The 14,183-nt window shown below is 36.7% G+C and overlaps 1 protein-coding gene across 12 annotated transcripts in view; it reads left to right on the forward strand.

Moving 5' to 3' along the window:
- The window catches only part of CUL4A (cullin 4A), a 34,778-nt gene that overhangs the window by 18,331 nt on the left and 2,264 nt on the right, over positions 1–14,183 (forward strand). For 5 of the 12 annotated variants that reach the window (XM_083854892.1, XM_083854887.1, XM_083854893.1 and 2 more), the window contains 9 exons: positions 454–572; positions 3,033–3,225; positions 4,629–4,733; positions 6,418–6,528; positions 6,908–6,993; positions 8,020–8,127; positions 9,261–9,374; positions 10,296–10,401; positions 13,420–13,592. In XM_083854892.1, coding sequence (XP_083711018.1) covers positions 454–572; positions 3,033–3,225; positions 4,629–4,733; positions 6,418–6,528; positions 6,908–6,993; positions 8,020–8,127; positions 9,261–9,374; positions 10,296–10,401; positions 13,420–13,592 — 1,115 coding nt within the window. Of the gene's footprint in view, positions 1–453; positions 573–3,032; positions 3,226–4,628; positions 4,734–6,417; positions 6,529–6,907; positions 6,994–8,019; positions 8,128–9,260; positions 9,375–10,295; positions 10,402–13,419; positions 13,593–14,183 lie in introns of those variants that run through there. The other 7 variants (XM_083854888.1, XM_083854895.1, XM_083854890.1 and 4 more) reach the window with 7 other exon arrangements.

The following is a 14,183-nucleotide window of genomic DNA, read 5'->3' on the forward strand; positions in this document are numbered from 1 at the left end:
TTCCTTGGGCTTCAGTTCTCCATTTGCTAGCCCAAAGTTTAGTCTCATGTAGGGTGAATCGACAAAGCAAAAGTTGTTTAAAAGAAATTTGTAATATTGTGTTATTCCATTGGTAGGAGTGTAGACTGTTCCCAGCACATTCTTAATCTAAAAACATGGCACACTGTGCTCCACAGAAACAAATCTCAGGAAGTATTTATCATTACTTTAAATTTAGGGCAGTTTACTTAGCTTCCTGTTTTCTTTAGAGGTCCTTGATAAAACTATACCTTTGAAGTCAAGCTCTTTTCATAACCATTCTGCAGAAGGCTTAGGATCACCACCTGGTTGGGAAAGTATTTCGGTTGAAATACTAGTATATTCTCTAATAGGTATCTTCTCTAATATAGTTCTAACTCTATGTAACTGTATTCAAATTTGCTCTTTTTTCTAATTTATTTTTTTTTTTTTTAGGACTTGATAGCCTGCTTGATGAAAACAGAATATCAGATCTGACCCAGACATACCAGCTGTTCAGCCGGGTAAAAGGTGGGCAGCAGATCCTTTTGCAACATTGGAGCGAATACATCAAGGTATTTCAAAGATCCATTACTAATGTAAAAATTTATGCTGTTACAAATTTCTTCTGTCAAAGCCAAGCATAACATATAGGTGTATCACCAAATTTCAGTTTTAAGTAAATATGGGGAGGATGTTAATGCTTCTGCCTCAGTAACAATCACATGATGAGAAACAGCAACACCTGCTTTGGTTTTAAATTTCTACTTGGAAATTGCTTTCCTTATAGGTTTCAACATTACACAGGGTGTTTTTTGGTTGTGTTGCTTTTAAATAGAATCACGTGCACATGTGTTTAGACTATGCTGGACTGTACTATATGTTGTTTTGGTGCAAATACACTCAACTATTTACATATCTGTAAAACCAGTGAAACATCACATGTTGGTATTCTTCTGCAGCTTAGGCAGTGCTACTTATAACCAATCTACAACAATGCTGGTAGATGTTAAAGCTGTTGGGAAGGCAATGCTCCTGTTAAGAATAATCATCAAGTTGGTTTTGCTTTGGGTTTGTTTGTCAGGCATAATATCCATATAGTATGCTGCCCCAGAGAGCTTGCACTAGAGTGCTCTTGCAAGATGAAGGCAGGAAAGCTTCACAAAAGATTTTTATCCCAGGAGTTTGTATTTCCTGATGTCATGGCTCTCTCCTGAACTGTTCATGTGTTCATCTACCTTCAGGACTAAGTGCACAACATCAGTTAATTCTAAAGTGCCTTTTCTGCACACCTGTGTCTGGAGTTCAGCATGATCCACCAGTGCTGCAGCTCATGGGAGTGTAACATGGTTACCCTCTGCCCCCAGAACTGAGGTGTTGCCTAATTGAGTGGTGGTGCTGTGGCTCAGGAGCATCATATTTCTTCTTACCTCCTAGTAGATCATGCTGCTCACTTAATCCTACTGCTGCCTGCCACTCTGTTGGCTCTCCTGTGATCTCTTTTATCACAGTACCTGGGAAAAGTCAGTTTATTCCCAGGTTTTGTGAGCTAAAGAGACTCACAGAAAAGTCCATGTGCAGGTCCAAGGAAAGAAGCAAGAGTTCAAGATGCATAGAAAATAAGGAAAGGAACCTCTCCTTTCACGGCAGCAAGTTGCTAAATTTGCTTATCATACCCTGTATCTTGCAGAATCAGACCTGTTACTGCTCTAAGATGGTTTTGTACATATTCAAAAAACCTAGAAATCCTTTTCTGTAGTGTCAGTAAATCTCCTTCCAAACATTCTGCATGACAGTAAAGAGAGCTTCAAGAACTTAGCGTTTATCTTGTGAGCCAGGTAGGGGTCTGTCATCCATTGTAGTCACCTTTTTGTGAATTCAGAGGTGCCGTTTGGCTCTTTGTATCTCAGTTTGCTGCTTGCAGAATGGGGGAAAGCCCTGCAATTTATGAATGTACCTGACAGACTGTGAGACACCCAAATGCTGTGTTAATGAAGGGGAAATTCTGACAGGTGGAAGATCTGATGGACTAGGTGATAATCAGAGGTCTCTTCTAGCCCAAACTGTTCTGTGATCCTGTGATACATGTGTTCAATCTAAGGATCTTGGGAGCCTTGTGATCAGCTTTACTCTGAAATGGTACTTGAGAGAGATCTCCATGAAAGATGACAGTAGCTAATTAGATGATGCAGTGGAAATTCTGAGGTTGGAGAAGAATTTCCCCCTATCTCATTTACTGTTGTTGGCTAGCATACTTTAGTTGGTGAAAATATACGAATTGAATACTGTTTTGCTTTTGCTATGCAGATGTTACTCTTTCTCACTGTGGAAAACTGATCATTCTGTCCAGGGCGGTGATCAGTGTTACTAAGCAAATGTCAATTGTCCAGTAGGTGAAAATCCTCCCTTACAGGATATTTTGGTTCATTAGACAAATGGTGTTCTATCTCTGAGATAATAAATTTAGGAACAGGAAGAGAAAATCAGGTCTGTGTTTGCTGCTTGTGCATGGGAAAGTTTTGTTTCCTTATAAGTTAGCTAGGATCATTTTGGTTTAGAACCCTTGATGAAAGAGAAATCTTTGGGGGCTGAGCAGCAGTTAAATTTTTTGCTACCTGTTTAATCAAGTAAATTCTCAAGCGGGTTTAATAAAAAGAGTGGAAATTTTCCTTTTTTACTTAACACTTCTGAGGCAGTTTCCATTTAATTTATTTTACATGAATCATGGTTCTGTATCTCACTGTAAACTTGCACGTCATAGTCCTGTCTACTGTGTATTTATTTAATTATTTTTTTACTTTTGTCTTAAATGTAAATAATCTTTAAATCAAACACTAATGTTTGAAATCCATTAATGTGTGTCTAGTTTTTATTTTTAATTTCAATGCATCTCATTTTTTAAGAACTTGCAGTCATAAGTAGTTCTGTAAAAAATTCCTTTTTCTAATGACAAATTTTATAAGGGTAAATTATTCTGTTGGGGGAGATAGGTAGCACTCTAAAGTATTTTACTATCAAAAGTGTTTGTTTTACAGAACTTTGGGACAACAATAGTGGTTAATCCTGAAAAAGACAAGGATATGGTGCAAGAACTACTAGATTTTAAGGATAAAGTGGACCATATCATAGAAGTGTGCTTTCAGAAAAATGAAAAATTTATAAACTTGATGAAGGAGTCCTTTGAAACATTTATCAACAAGAGACCAAATAAGCCTGCAGAATTGATAGGTACACAAATATTTTTCTGTAAAATATTTCAAAAATCTGTAGAAAGCATGATAATGCTGCTGAGTGTGCTAGTGCAATAGCGGTGCAGTCGCCTTCTGCTTTAGGAGACTGGTTTTGGGACGTGAGGCAAACGTTAACTCTGGTGCGTGGTGGGCCCTGAGAGCTTGGGTGTGCTGTCAGGGGCCTGGTGGAGCATGTCACCTGTCACCCTCCTGTCCCTGCGCTCTGCTGCTTGCACGGGGCCTGGGGCTAACAACTGCTCAGTGGAGCACTGGGGCTGCCACGGGATTAAATGGCCAGGGGGAACAGCAGTTGTGGCAAGTAAAGGGGAACTGGCTTTAATGGTGGTGGTAGAGGCGTTCTGTGGATGTTCTGGATCTCTCAGGAAAAAGTGCAGCCCATCCCATCTGCCTTGAAGGCTGAAGTTAGGATAACAATTTTAAGGCCTTCAGATACAAGGAGTTTTAATAGAGGGGAAAAAACTCCACTACCTTGGCAGGAGAACTTGTGCTTATTAAGGGGAAAGATAATAACAAATACTTTAAAAACACTATTATTTAGTTTATCCCTGATCTGACAAAAGCTATCTTTACAGTTTTGCCTGCTGAAAAACTAGAGCTGTGGCATTTTACACCGGGAGACGATCCTGCTCCTTGGTTGTTTGTTTTTCCTCTGTACATTCTTTTTGCCTTTATTTGGCTTATTTTGTGTCTTCCTTCTAAAATCAGCTTTATGTAGGACAGATTGCACAACATAGTGATACAGGTTAAAGCCATGATATGGGTTGTTGTCATTACTGGATCATGGTGTTCCAGCTGCCACAAAGGTTTTTTTCTTACAAAGAAGGTTGTATAAGGATACTAATGTGGCTTAATAAATACTTAGCTAAACTCAAGGCTTAACCTTATTTCTGGCATTCTGAAACTACTAACTGGAAAGCATTGCTTCTGTTTAAATTTTAATATGCTCCTGCCAAGGAGCATGAGGGACATGGTAAAGGTTTACAGAAATATAGTCCTCTTTATGTTGTTTGTTTCTGTTTCTCATAAAATACATTCATATACATTGTATGCTTCCAAAACATTGTCTTTCAACAAGTAATGTGCTTGTATGACTATAACACAAAATGTGGGAATTTCTAATGCATTAATTTTAATTATTATACTGTATTTATTTTTTGCCTTGGACTGTTCCTTTTTGCAGTTTTTTTTCCATTATATATAGTAGGGCTCTGTTATTCTACTGAACACAGAGATGGGAAAATAGAAAATCTAGTGCTTATCCTATATTTTAACATACAGTAGTATTTAACACATAGTAATATTTCAAGCAGGAGATGCTTAAAGGAGATGGATATTTTAGATCTGTTTTTTAAGCTGTTACCTAATTTTATTTATTTGTAGCAAAATATGTGGACTCCAAGTTAAGAGCTGGTAATAAAGAAGCAACAGATGAAGAGCTGGAAAGAATCCTTGACAAAATCATGATCATATTTAGATTCATTCATGGTAAGAAATAGCAGTTCACTGTTGATGCAATTAAAACTGCTCCCCTTGCTACTATCAGGGCTGCTTTCCTCTGAATGCACGAGATCTTTTTCAGCATGAATTTCTGCTCAACTCGGTCTTTAATTGAGGTCACCTTATAAATATACTGGGAAGGGCAAATAGTTCTGTGGAGATTGGCAAGTTACAAACCTTTCAGAGTCTTGTGAGTGGAGACCTAAGAGTTAGAGGTGTTGCTGGAAGTTTTTCAGCATAAATTAACCATGCCTGTAACAACCACCTCTCCTCTAATGACAGTACAGACTTTGTCTTTCCTGTCCATTTATATATGTTGTAGGTACAAAGCATGAAAACCCAGCAACTTTTTTTGACTTTTCTCATCCTAGCTGAGAAGGAGCACAGAGGAGAGCTCAGAATGATAGGAAGAAGTGTTTTTGCTGAGTTTCACTGCTTTTGAAATGCATTTCACTCATGTATGTCTGTCTGAGCAAAACCCTTGAATGTGTGAGGAAATTTTTTTTCTAGATTGGATATAAAAAAAACAGTGGTCTGATCCAGTACAGATGCAAGGTCACTCCTCTGAGGGAAGTGGAATGTATATCCTGGGCTGGGGTAGAATAGCAGGAATTACCTAAATCTGTATTAGTTTGTCTGAGATCTGTGGGGTTCTCTCCTCATAAAAATCTCAAACAAGTACAATATGATGGGAGAGCAGTCAAGTCATGAAGTAGTATCATTTACATAATTGAATCATAATTGCATCGTTTTTGTCAGATGGATATGGTGAATGAAAACAGTTGTACTGGCAGCTTGTCAACCTAAGATTATTTTTGTTATTCTGAAACTTTGACCAACTCTTTTTCTCTTCATATTTTTTGCAGTACTGAGTTAAGAGCATGAATTTTATTTTGAGCTGTCTAGTACATACGAGCTCTTTTAGGAACAGATGATAATTAATAGGTAGTTCCTGGGCATTGGCCCTTTTGATAATATCTTGATGTAGCTGGTTCATGAAACATCATCAGGACAAAATGGGGAAGGGGGACAACTATCATTAGAAACACTAAATTGGAAGGTGTTTGCAAGGAATTACAAGGAGCTACTGTAGGCAGCACAAGTAGTGGCTTAGGTTACAGTAAATTTATTCCTCTTAAAGGGAAACACCTTGCTGGTATCTTTGCACTGTCAAAAGGAAGAAGCTTGGGTTAAAGGTGTGAAATTTGTGGGTATCTATATGACTCATTCATTTCAAAAGGCTATTGGCAAACCATGTGAGAAGACTTCCGTTAAATTATCTTTCCCTTAGCCTTTCAAAATACATTCTTTAATGCATAGAAAACCTCCCTCCCACCTTTTTTTTTTCTTAAATAAATCAGACCAGTGGAGGGAGAATGGTCTTCTGGACCCCAGAGTAATTTCATTAGTTTTGCAGCTGATCCAATGGAAAATACAAGGCAGCCCAAGTTCCTGGGGCAGAAATAAAAAAGTAAAAATTTTGCAAAAATGTTAAAAATTACTAAAATATTAAAAGAACAAAATACCTACATGTTTTTCTTCACTGCTGCATAATGAGTATTGTTCTGCTAATCAGCTTTTCATGAGAAAGGCTTGTGTCACAAACCTGAAGGGCAGTAATGCAGATTGAAACAAAAAATAAAATTAAATTATACATTCTATTTCTTTACAGGGAAAGATGTGTTTGAGGCATTTTATAAGAAAGACTTAGCCAAAAGACTGCTGGTTGGAAAAAGTGCATCAGTAGATGCTGAGAAGTCCATGTTGTCAAAGCTTAAACATGGTAGGTGTCTTCAGATGTTAAATTTGTATTATTTTTTGGCATGCAAATTTGGAAAACTTACTTTCTCATGCTTTTAAGAAGTGACAAGCCAAATTTTAAGTTACAGCTATACAGCTCTTAACTTAAATACTTTGGGGGGTGTGTGTATGTATATATGTATATCAGATCTTTCGTTATGCTCAGCAAGAACTATCAGGCTGACTTCTTACGTATGAGACTGGTTTATTTAATGTACCTACAGAGGAGCAAAATCCTGAAAATGTTCCTGTTTGTGGGTGCTCTGTAGCCTGGTAATGTGGCTCAGCTGTCTCATGTTAAGTGTTTATCACTTGGTCTGTGCTTCTTTGTGATTATGGGATCTTTGCCTTTTTTGTGACAGAATGTGGCGCTGCTTTTACCAGCAAACTGGAGGGCATGTTCAAGGACATGGAACTGTCCAAAGATGTCATGGTACAGTTCAAGCAGGTACCTCTAGCTTTTGTTTGTATATAAAATTTTCCACAGTCATGGGGAGGCATTTAATGGTGCTGTCCCTTGGATTAAGTTAAAATGAAACAAAACAGCTTTTGAGCAGGTCCTAGTTTAAATAATAGTGTCTACTTACTGTTCTGTTTATACACAGAATTTGTTTATTGTATACAATAATTTTATTGTATAAAATAAAAAATACAGTTTTATTTGATTCCTTTTAAAGTAAATTAGTCTAAACACCACATAGTAATTTAGTTGACTGACATCCTTGGAAGTCTGTATTCCTTCACTCTGTAAACTGGTGCTGCTCTGATTTTTTTTTTTTTTTTTTTTTTTTTTTTTTGTGAATGGTGCACACCAGAGAAACTCCCTGAAAATTGCTAAGTGCACAGAAACTGTGCATGTCTCAGCCCCAAAGTTTCCAACCTGATGGTGACTGATAACTGCTTGCAGGAAATACTGTACATGCTCACCCTGCTGTTGCATTTCTCTCTGGGTACTTGTTTTGGGACCTTACTGAAGTCAGGATGCTGGAGTAGAGATCTGACCCAGGTCAACACCTGTAATAAAATACTGTAGTGACTCTTCTGTCCCAGATTTTGCAGTCTGGCTTGACTGATGCTCTACTCCAATTATATGAAAAAGTTCTGTCTAATAGGTGTAAAAGTTCAAGGGGATCCTTTTGAGCTTACAGTCTCTGCCATGGTTTCTTTTCTGTTACTTTATTTGCATGTGAATAAAGTTTCTTTGACCTTAGCACCCTGTATGGACAGTGGTCTAGGATATTTCAAGGCATGTTGATATTTTCTTTGTACTCCTAACTGCTTGCTGTTTTGAAGTTGGGGAAGTGGTCATTAGATAGTTACTGAAAATCCTGGTAGAGCATGTCTAACCAAGGATGTGGCCTGTAAGAATTTTTCATTGTTATACTAATCCTAAATTTCTAATTTAAGTACATACATTTTCTAATTAAGTATGGAGATAGTATTCTTGAATAATCTTTGTCTCTTATATTTTTAGTATATGCAGAACCAAAGTGACCCAGGAAATATAGACCTGACAGTAAATATATTAACTATGGGATATTGGCCAACTTATACACCTATGGAAGTCCATTTAAATTCAGAGGTTTGTTTGAATTCTTCTTCTAAATGCACTTTACAGAGTGGAATCATTATCACAGGGTGCATTAATGCCCTTCATTTAATGTTTTTCTGCTTAGATATTTAAGGGGTTTATGTAATTTTAAGGATTCCAGAATTTAAAAAAATGTGGTGGGTTTTTTACCTGAATAATAGTAATATCATTGCCTTACATAGAATTGCAAGCAGTTACTTAAAAGTTTTCAATTGGTCAGTTCACCTTAATTTAGTCAATCTTTAACTACATTGCGTAGGCACTTTGAACTAGTCAATGGTTATGTTATTGCATGTTCCTTTTTTTAAAGATCCTTCTTCTGTTCCCTGCAATGTGTCACACAAAACTAGCCCCTGCATTTAAATAATATTTGCCTGAAAAATGATTGTTTTCAAGTTGAGAGATTTTTGTAAAGCTCCTTTCAGGAGTGATTTATGTTGAAATGCGTATTTGGAGTCCCTATTTCCTGCAATAGCTTGCTTGGTCGGACATGTGGGAAGCACTTGAGAGGTCAGAGGTGGTAATGAGGTTCCAAATCAGCTTGGAACATATGGAAGCTCTTGTACTCTTTCTTGTTCCTGAAGTATCTTTTCCTCCATGGCAGACTACTGAAGGATCCAGCCTGAGCAACAGCTCATGAAAATGGAGGGGTAAAACCCTCTTACTTGGAAGTAAGAGGGCATAAAGTAGTGGAATTGGACTGGAGTTCCAGTCCATCCACAAACTACAGGAAGAACTTAAGAGCAGATGGTTCTAGCCAGTGTAAAGGTGTGAGTTTGATGCATTTTGTCTCATGACTTCTAGGTCGGATTCACAGTCTGGGACAAAACCAGTATCTCTTTTGAAGTTTAAAACCCTTTACAGGGAGTGTATTTTACTGTTACTTAAAACAAAACAAGCAAATTAAAAACTCAAGGAAAATTCAGATATATTTGAATTGAGGCTTTCTTATGTGCATAATAGTACCAGTGTACTTGAGAGCAAAATTTTGCTCTTTAAGTCACGTTTTTCCCCACAAAAGAACCTATTATGAAACATGGTTGAGGAGAATAAAGAAATTACATGTGAAATCATTTTGTATCACTGCACTGATATAATGCTAATGTTTTTTCTTTTCTTAATAGATGATAAAGCTTCAGGAGGTATTTAAAACCTTTTACCTGGGAAAACACAGTGGTCGAAAACTTCAGTGGCAGACCACTTTAGGGCATGCTGTCCTAAAGGCAGAATTTAAGGAAGTAAGTTTGCTTGCATAATGCTTTGCCTGTTAGGTTAAAATTTAGGTGAATTATTTGGAATCTAATCATAAGTTGTATTTTTTATAAAGGGAGTAACATTTTTGTGGGAGAACAATCACAATTCAATACTGTTATTTTTTACAGGAAGTCGGCCTTTTATTATTAAACTGAAATACTACCTAGCTAACAAGACAACAATGTGATACCATTTGGTGATATTAATTTGATAGGAACTGTTGGTCGTTCAAATAAATTAAGTTGTAATAAAACAAGAAATTAAAGCAAGAAAAAACTCAGCATTTTTTTATCTTCAATTTGGAATTGTTTTGATTGTAGAAATCCTGGTGATGCTTTTAGTATGCTTGACATACATAAAGAGACTGAAGGGTGTTAATCATGTGATGGCTGTGGTTAAAATTTAAATGCTTCTTGAATTATTTAACTGTTAAATAACTGCACTGTTTGTCCATGTGGTTTTGTTTTGTCTCATGCAGCATTTTGCCTTGTAATAGTGCAGCTTCACTGAGCCACAGCAAAGACAAAAAAACCCTTGAATTCTTTTACTAACTTGCTGTGAATATTAATTTGAATTAATTATTGATAAATTCACTATTGATGGTGGCAACAGCAAAATTTCATATATTGTAATTAAAATGAAGGATGTGAAATAAATACCAGGCCATTCTAACAAGCTTCTGCTGTGTATTGTTAGTGTTAGAGGACAAAAAAAAAGAGGTTTTATGAACATCCTGTTTCCTTAATACTACATTCAGGCAGATTCTTCTGTGTGCCAAGCATTCCAAGACATATCTATTCCTCTAGAAATAGAAAAATTAATGGATACTTTCTGTAACTATGAAATGTAGGGGGTACAATAGAAAATTATGTGAATATTACTATTATTTGTTGTTTCTCTTTTAGGGGAAGAAGGAGTTTCAAGTATCGCTCTTTCAGACATTAGTATTGCTTATGTTTAACGAAGGAGATGAATTCAGTTTTGAAGAAATTAAAATGGCTACTGGTGTAGGTAGGAAGAATACTTTCTGATTCTTAAATTTATTCAAGTGATCAGCAATTATGATTTGGTATGTGAAGACCTAATTTTAAGAAATTTGTCACTATCATTAGCACAAACTATTTGCCAATAGCATACACACACCAAGAGTGGTGAGGAAAACACACTACAGGTATTTCTTAGTATATTTTCTTGGTGTGTAAAATGGATGCTTCACAAAATTATTAGTAAGAGCTGTGTGGCATGTGATACTACTAACAACCTATTAGATTTACAGAATGTATCACTGCAATTCTTAAAATTTAAGTTGTGATAAGGACTGTTGTGTGTACTGATTCTTTTTGCTCCCTTTCAGTTTCACATACTATATTTTGAAAATGATCTGTTGTAGAGTGCTGTCATTTGGGGGTGATCTAAGAGAGTATTTTCAGTTGAGGTGTTTTGAGAGCTCACATGCCTGATGCCCATTCCTGTTGCTGGGGTGCCCCTTCCCAGCAGGTCTGATTTGTTCAGAGCAGCAGTGTGCTGGGTGTGCACTTTTTAGCTCTGCCTCTGCATCTCAACCTGAAGGACAGAGAAAACTGAGGAAGAGTACCATTTTCTTTTTAACCATCTGTAGTATCTGTCTTCTGTTTTTATATTCTGGGGGGGGGGGGGGTCCCCCCAAATTCTTACACTCTCTTGAAACAGTTACCAGTTACAGTTATCCAAAACACTGTCATCATCACTCTCTGCAAGTTTTGCATCAATCAGCAGCTTATACCCAGTAGTCCTTCACATGTTGAAACTTAAGATGAAGCTAATACAGCAGTATCTGAAAGAGTATTTGAGCCCTTACAAGTACTAAAATATTGTGATATATTTACTAAAAGACTGTAAAATAGGGTTACCAAGAATCCTTGTGGTTCAGAAGGAAGTACAGCCTGGGTGCTCCATTGTCTCAGTGTCAGTGCTTCAAGTTAGTTATCCTCTCCCTTAATGGTAAGGGAGCTGAAGAAAATCCATGCCAGTGATAATAATTATCAGGATAGTCTGGAGAGGCTCATTAGTTTGGAGTAGAGTGTTTACAGAACAAACAAAGGTTCATGCAAGCCTGGTCCAGGTCCTGCTTTCTCATCTTGGATTGCTGTCCCTTAGAGCTTGCATTCTGACTGCCTGACAGCAACAGATAAAATCTGCTGCATGGAAATCCATTCCATTATAGCACAAAATAAGGAAGTCAATGAACTGTTTTTAAGGCAAGTGGCTGGAATTGATAGTTGGGAACTACCTATGTGTCATTGCACTAAGCACCATGCCTGTATTTGTCTCCCTTTTGCAGAAGTAGTGTAGAAATTTAGGTAATAAGGACAGTTCATGGTCCACTGGATTCCTGTGAGGCCAGGATGAATAGCATAGAATCACAGAATGGCTTGGATTGGAAGGGATGTTGAAGATAATCCAGTTCTATCCCCCTGTCCTGGGCAGGGACACTGTCCATTAAACCAGGTTGGTCAGAGCTCCCTCTCGCCTGGTCATGAACACTTCCAGGGAAGGAGCATCCAGAAATTCTCTGGACAACCCGTTCTAGTGCCTTGCCACCCTAACAATAAAGAATTTCTATCTAATACCTAATCTATTCTGTTTGAGTTTGAAGTTACTCCCCCCTTGTCATGTCACTACATGATCTTGTAAATTTACAAGTTCCTCTCCGTTTTTCTTGTAGCGGTTAACTGGCCATGACTGGAACTTGTGTATTCCAATCACTGTTAAAATAAATAATTATCAGCCTCTTTAATGAGCTTGTCCCTGCTACATTAGAACAGTGAGAAAATGTATAAACTGTTACTCAGAGAAAGAATGGTCACCCTTCTCTCTAATTGGGCTGCTTTGAGATGTGTTATCCAAATATATTTCATGTTTTTACTCACCTTATTATCAAGCCTCTAGGAACTGTAGTTATTACTCCTTCTTCAGGGATTGATAGGTAATTGTAAATTCCTTCCGTTTGGCATACTGTAACCTGTGACTTCACATGCAAAGCTCCAGAGTGTTTTAACAGCAGCCTTGTGTGTTTGGACAAAAACACGGCTCAACGATCTGCATCTACTGGGATTGAAACACAAAGTGTCTCAAAATGTCATAAATGCCTGTTTAGCCCACAATGTTTGAAGGAGGTTTTTTTTAGAAATCATAGAATAGTTAGAACTTTAAAAGAAGGAAAAGGTTGCTCTATGTAAAAGCTTAAGTATTTTAAAAATAGCAATGGTGTTACTCAGCTGTACTACAACACTAGATTGCAAAGCCTTTCTTTCAGTTTTTAGACTAAGAACTATGTTCAGGAGATCCAACACATTTAGTGATAATTTAATACTGTGAATGAAGTATTCTAGAGACTGTAGAGACTGTTTCAATGCAAAATCTTGATACAAGACCTTGCAACATAAAATAAAGTCTTAAGCATTGTAATTATATTTTTGCCTAAATACTTTTAGCCTTAAATATTACTAGATAAAATTTTCCTCACACGCTTGTGTCTACTACTTTTGTGTTTTGAGAGAAGTTTGACTATAATAGCTGTCAGCTCTATCCTCCCACAAAACATCTTTGTCAATTTAGACTTCTGTATTTTTATTCTATTTTTTGCTGTGTGATAAAAACATTGATCAAATCTTAAAATAGGTGGCTTTGAGTTTCCTGTCATACACTGACTTTTTGTTTTCTAAAGCCCTGTTACTACCACACAAAACTAAAGCAATAAAACTAATTTTGTGTTAATGTGAAATCTTTTTTGAAACTATTTTGGATAGAAAACTCACTGAGATGAGCCTGAATCCATCTTTCTGATGGAGAGCTGTGCATGCTCTCAGCATTTAACCTGTGAAAGACAAGACCAAGTTTGAATGCTGTGAGCTACTTCCTAATTGGAACTTGGAAGAAAGTATTAACATAAAATCACTAGCTTCTCAATTTTATTTCTAGATTAATCACATAAAACTCTTGATGTTAATGTTTTGTTCTGCTTTCTCCCATATTAAAACTCCTTCACAGAGGACAGTGAATTAAGAAGAACCTTGCAGTCCTTAGCTTGTGGAAAAGCACGAGTATTGATTAAAAATCCAAAGGGCAAGGATGTAGAAGATGGAGATAAATTCATCTTTAATGGTGATTTCAAGCACAAATTGTTTAGAATAAAGATCAACCAGATTCAAATGAAAGAAACAGTACGTACTTTTTGCATTCATTCAGTTGATGTATTAACTGTTCATCTACATATCCCATATGGAAAGATATAATCTCTTGTATTTTTTGCATATAAAGAAAAAAATATTTAATTTCAAAGGCTATTTCATTTTTAGAGTAGTCAGGATGACTCAGAGAGGCAATAGACTTGAAAATCACTGAACTTGAAAGCAACTTAAGTTGCTTCCTGTGTTTGCAAATTTAAATGCCTATATAATAAACTAAATAGATCTTGTAGATGTTTCAGTCCATCTTAGAAGTTTCTGTGGTATTGCTCAAGTGTTGGTACTATACTGAGCTCATGAATTAAATATCACCATGTCACTTCTATATTTAGCAGGTAAGAGGGCTATAAAAGTCAGGGTTGTCCCTGATTCTGCGGTGAAAACAAACCTTATTTGTTGTATCTGAACCCCCATTCTTGACACAAGATGACATATTCTAATTAACACTGGCTTGTTTCTTTTTTGCCTTTGCATGTTAAATTCCCTGAAATTCAAACTGGAGTTTGACACAAAACACTGCTCTATTTGGGCTGTCAAAGTGTTATGTGTTCTCTCAAAGATCTGAAG

This window comes from Zosterops lateralis (genome assembly GCF_965231275.1).
Source record: "Zosterops lateralis genome assembly, chromosome: 2".
Lineage (NCBI taxonomy): Eukaryota > Metazoa > Chordata > Aves > Passeriformes > Zosteropidae > Zosterops > Zosterops lateralis.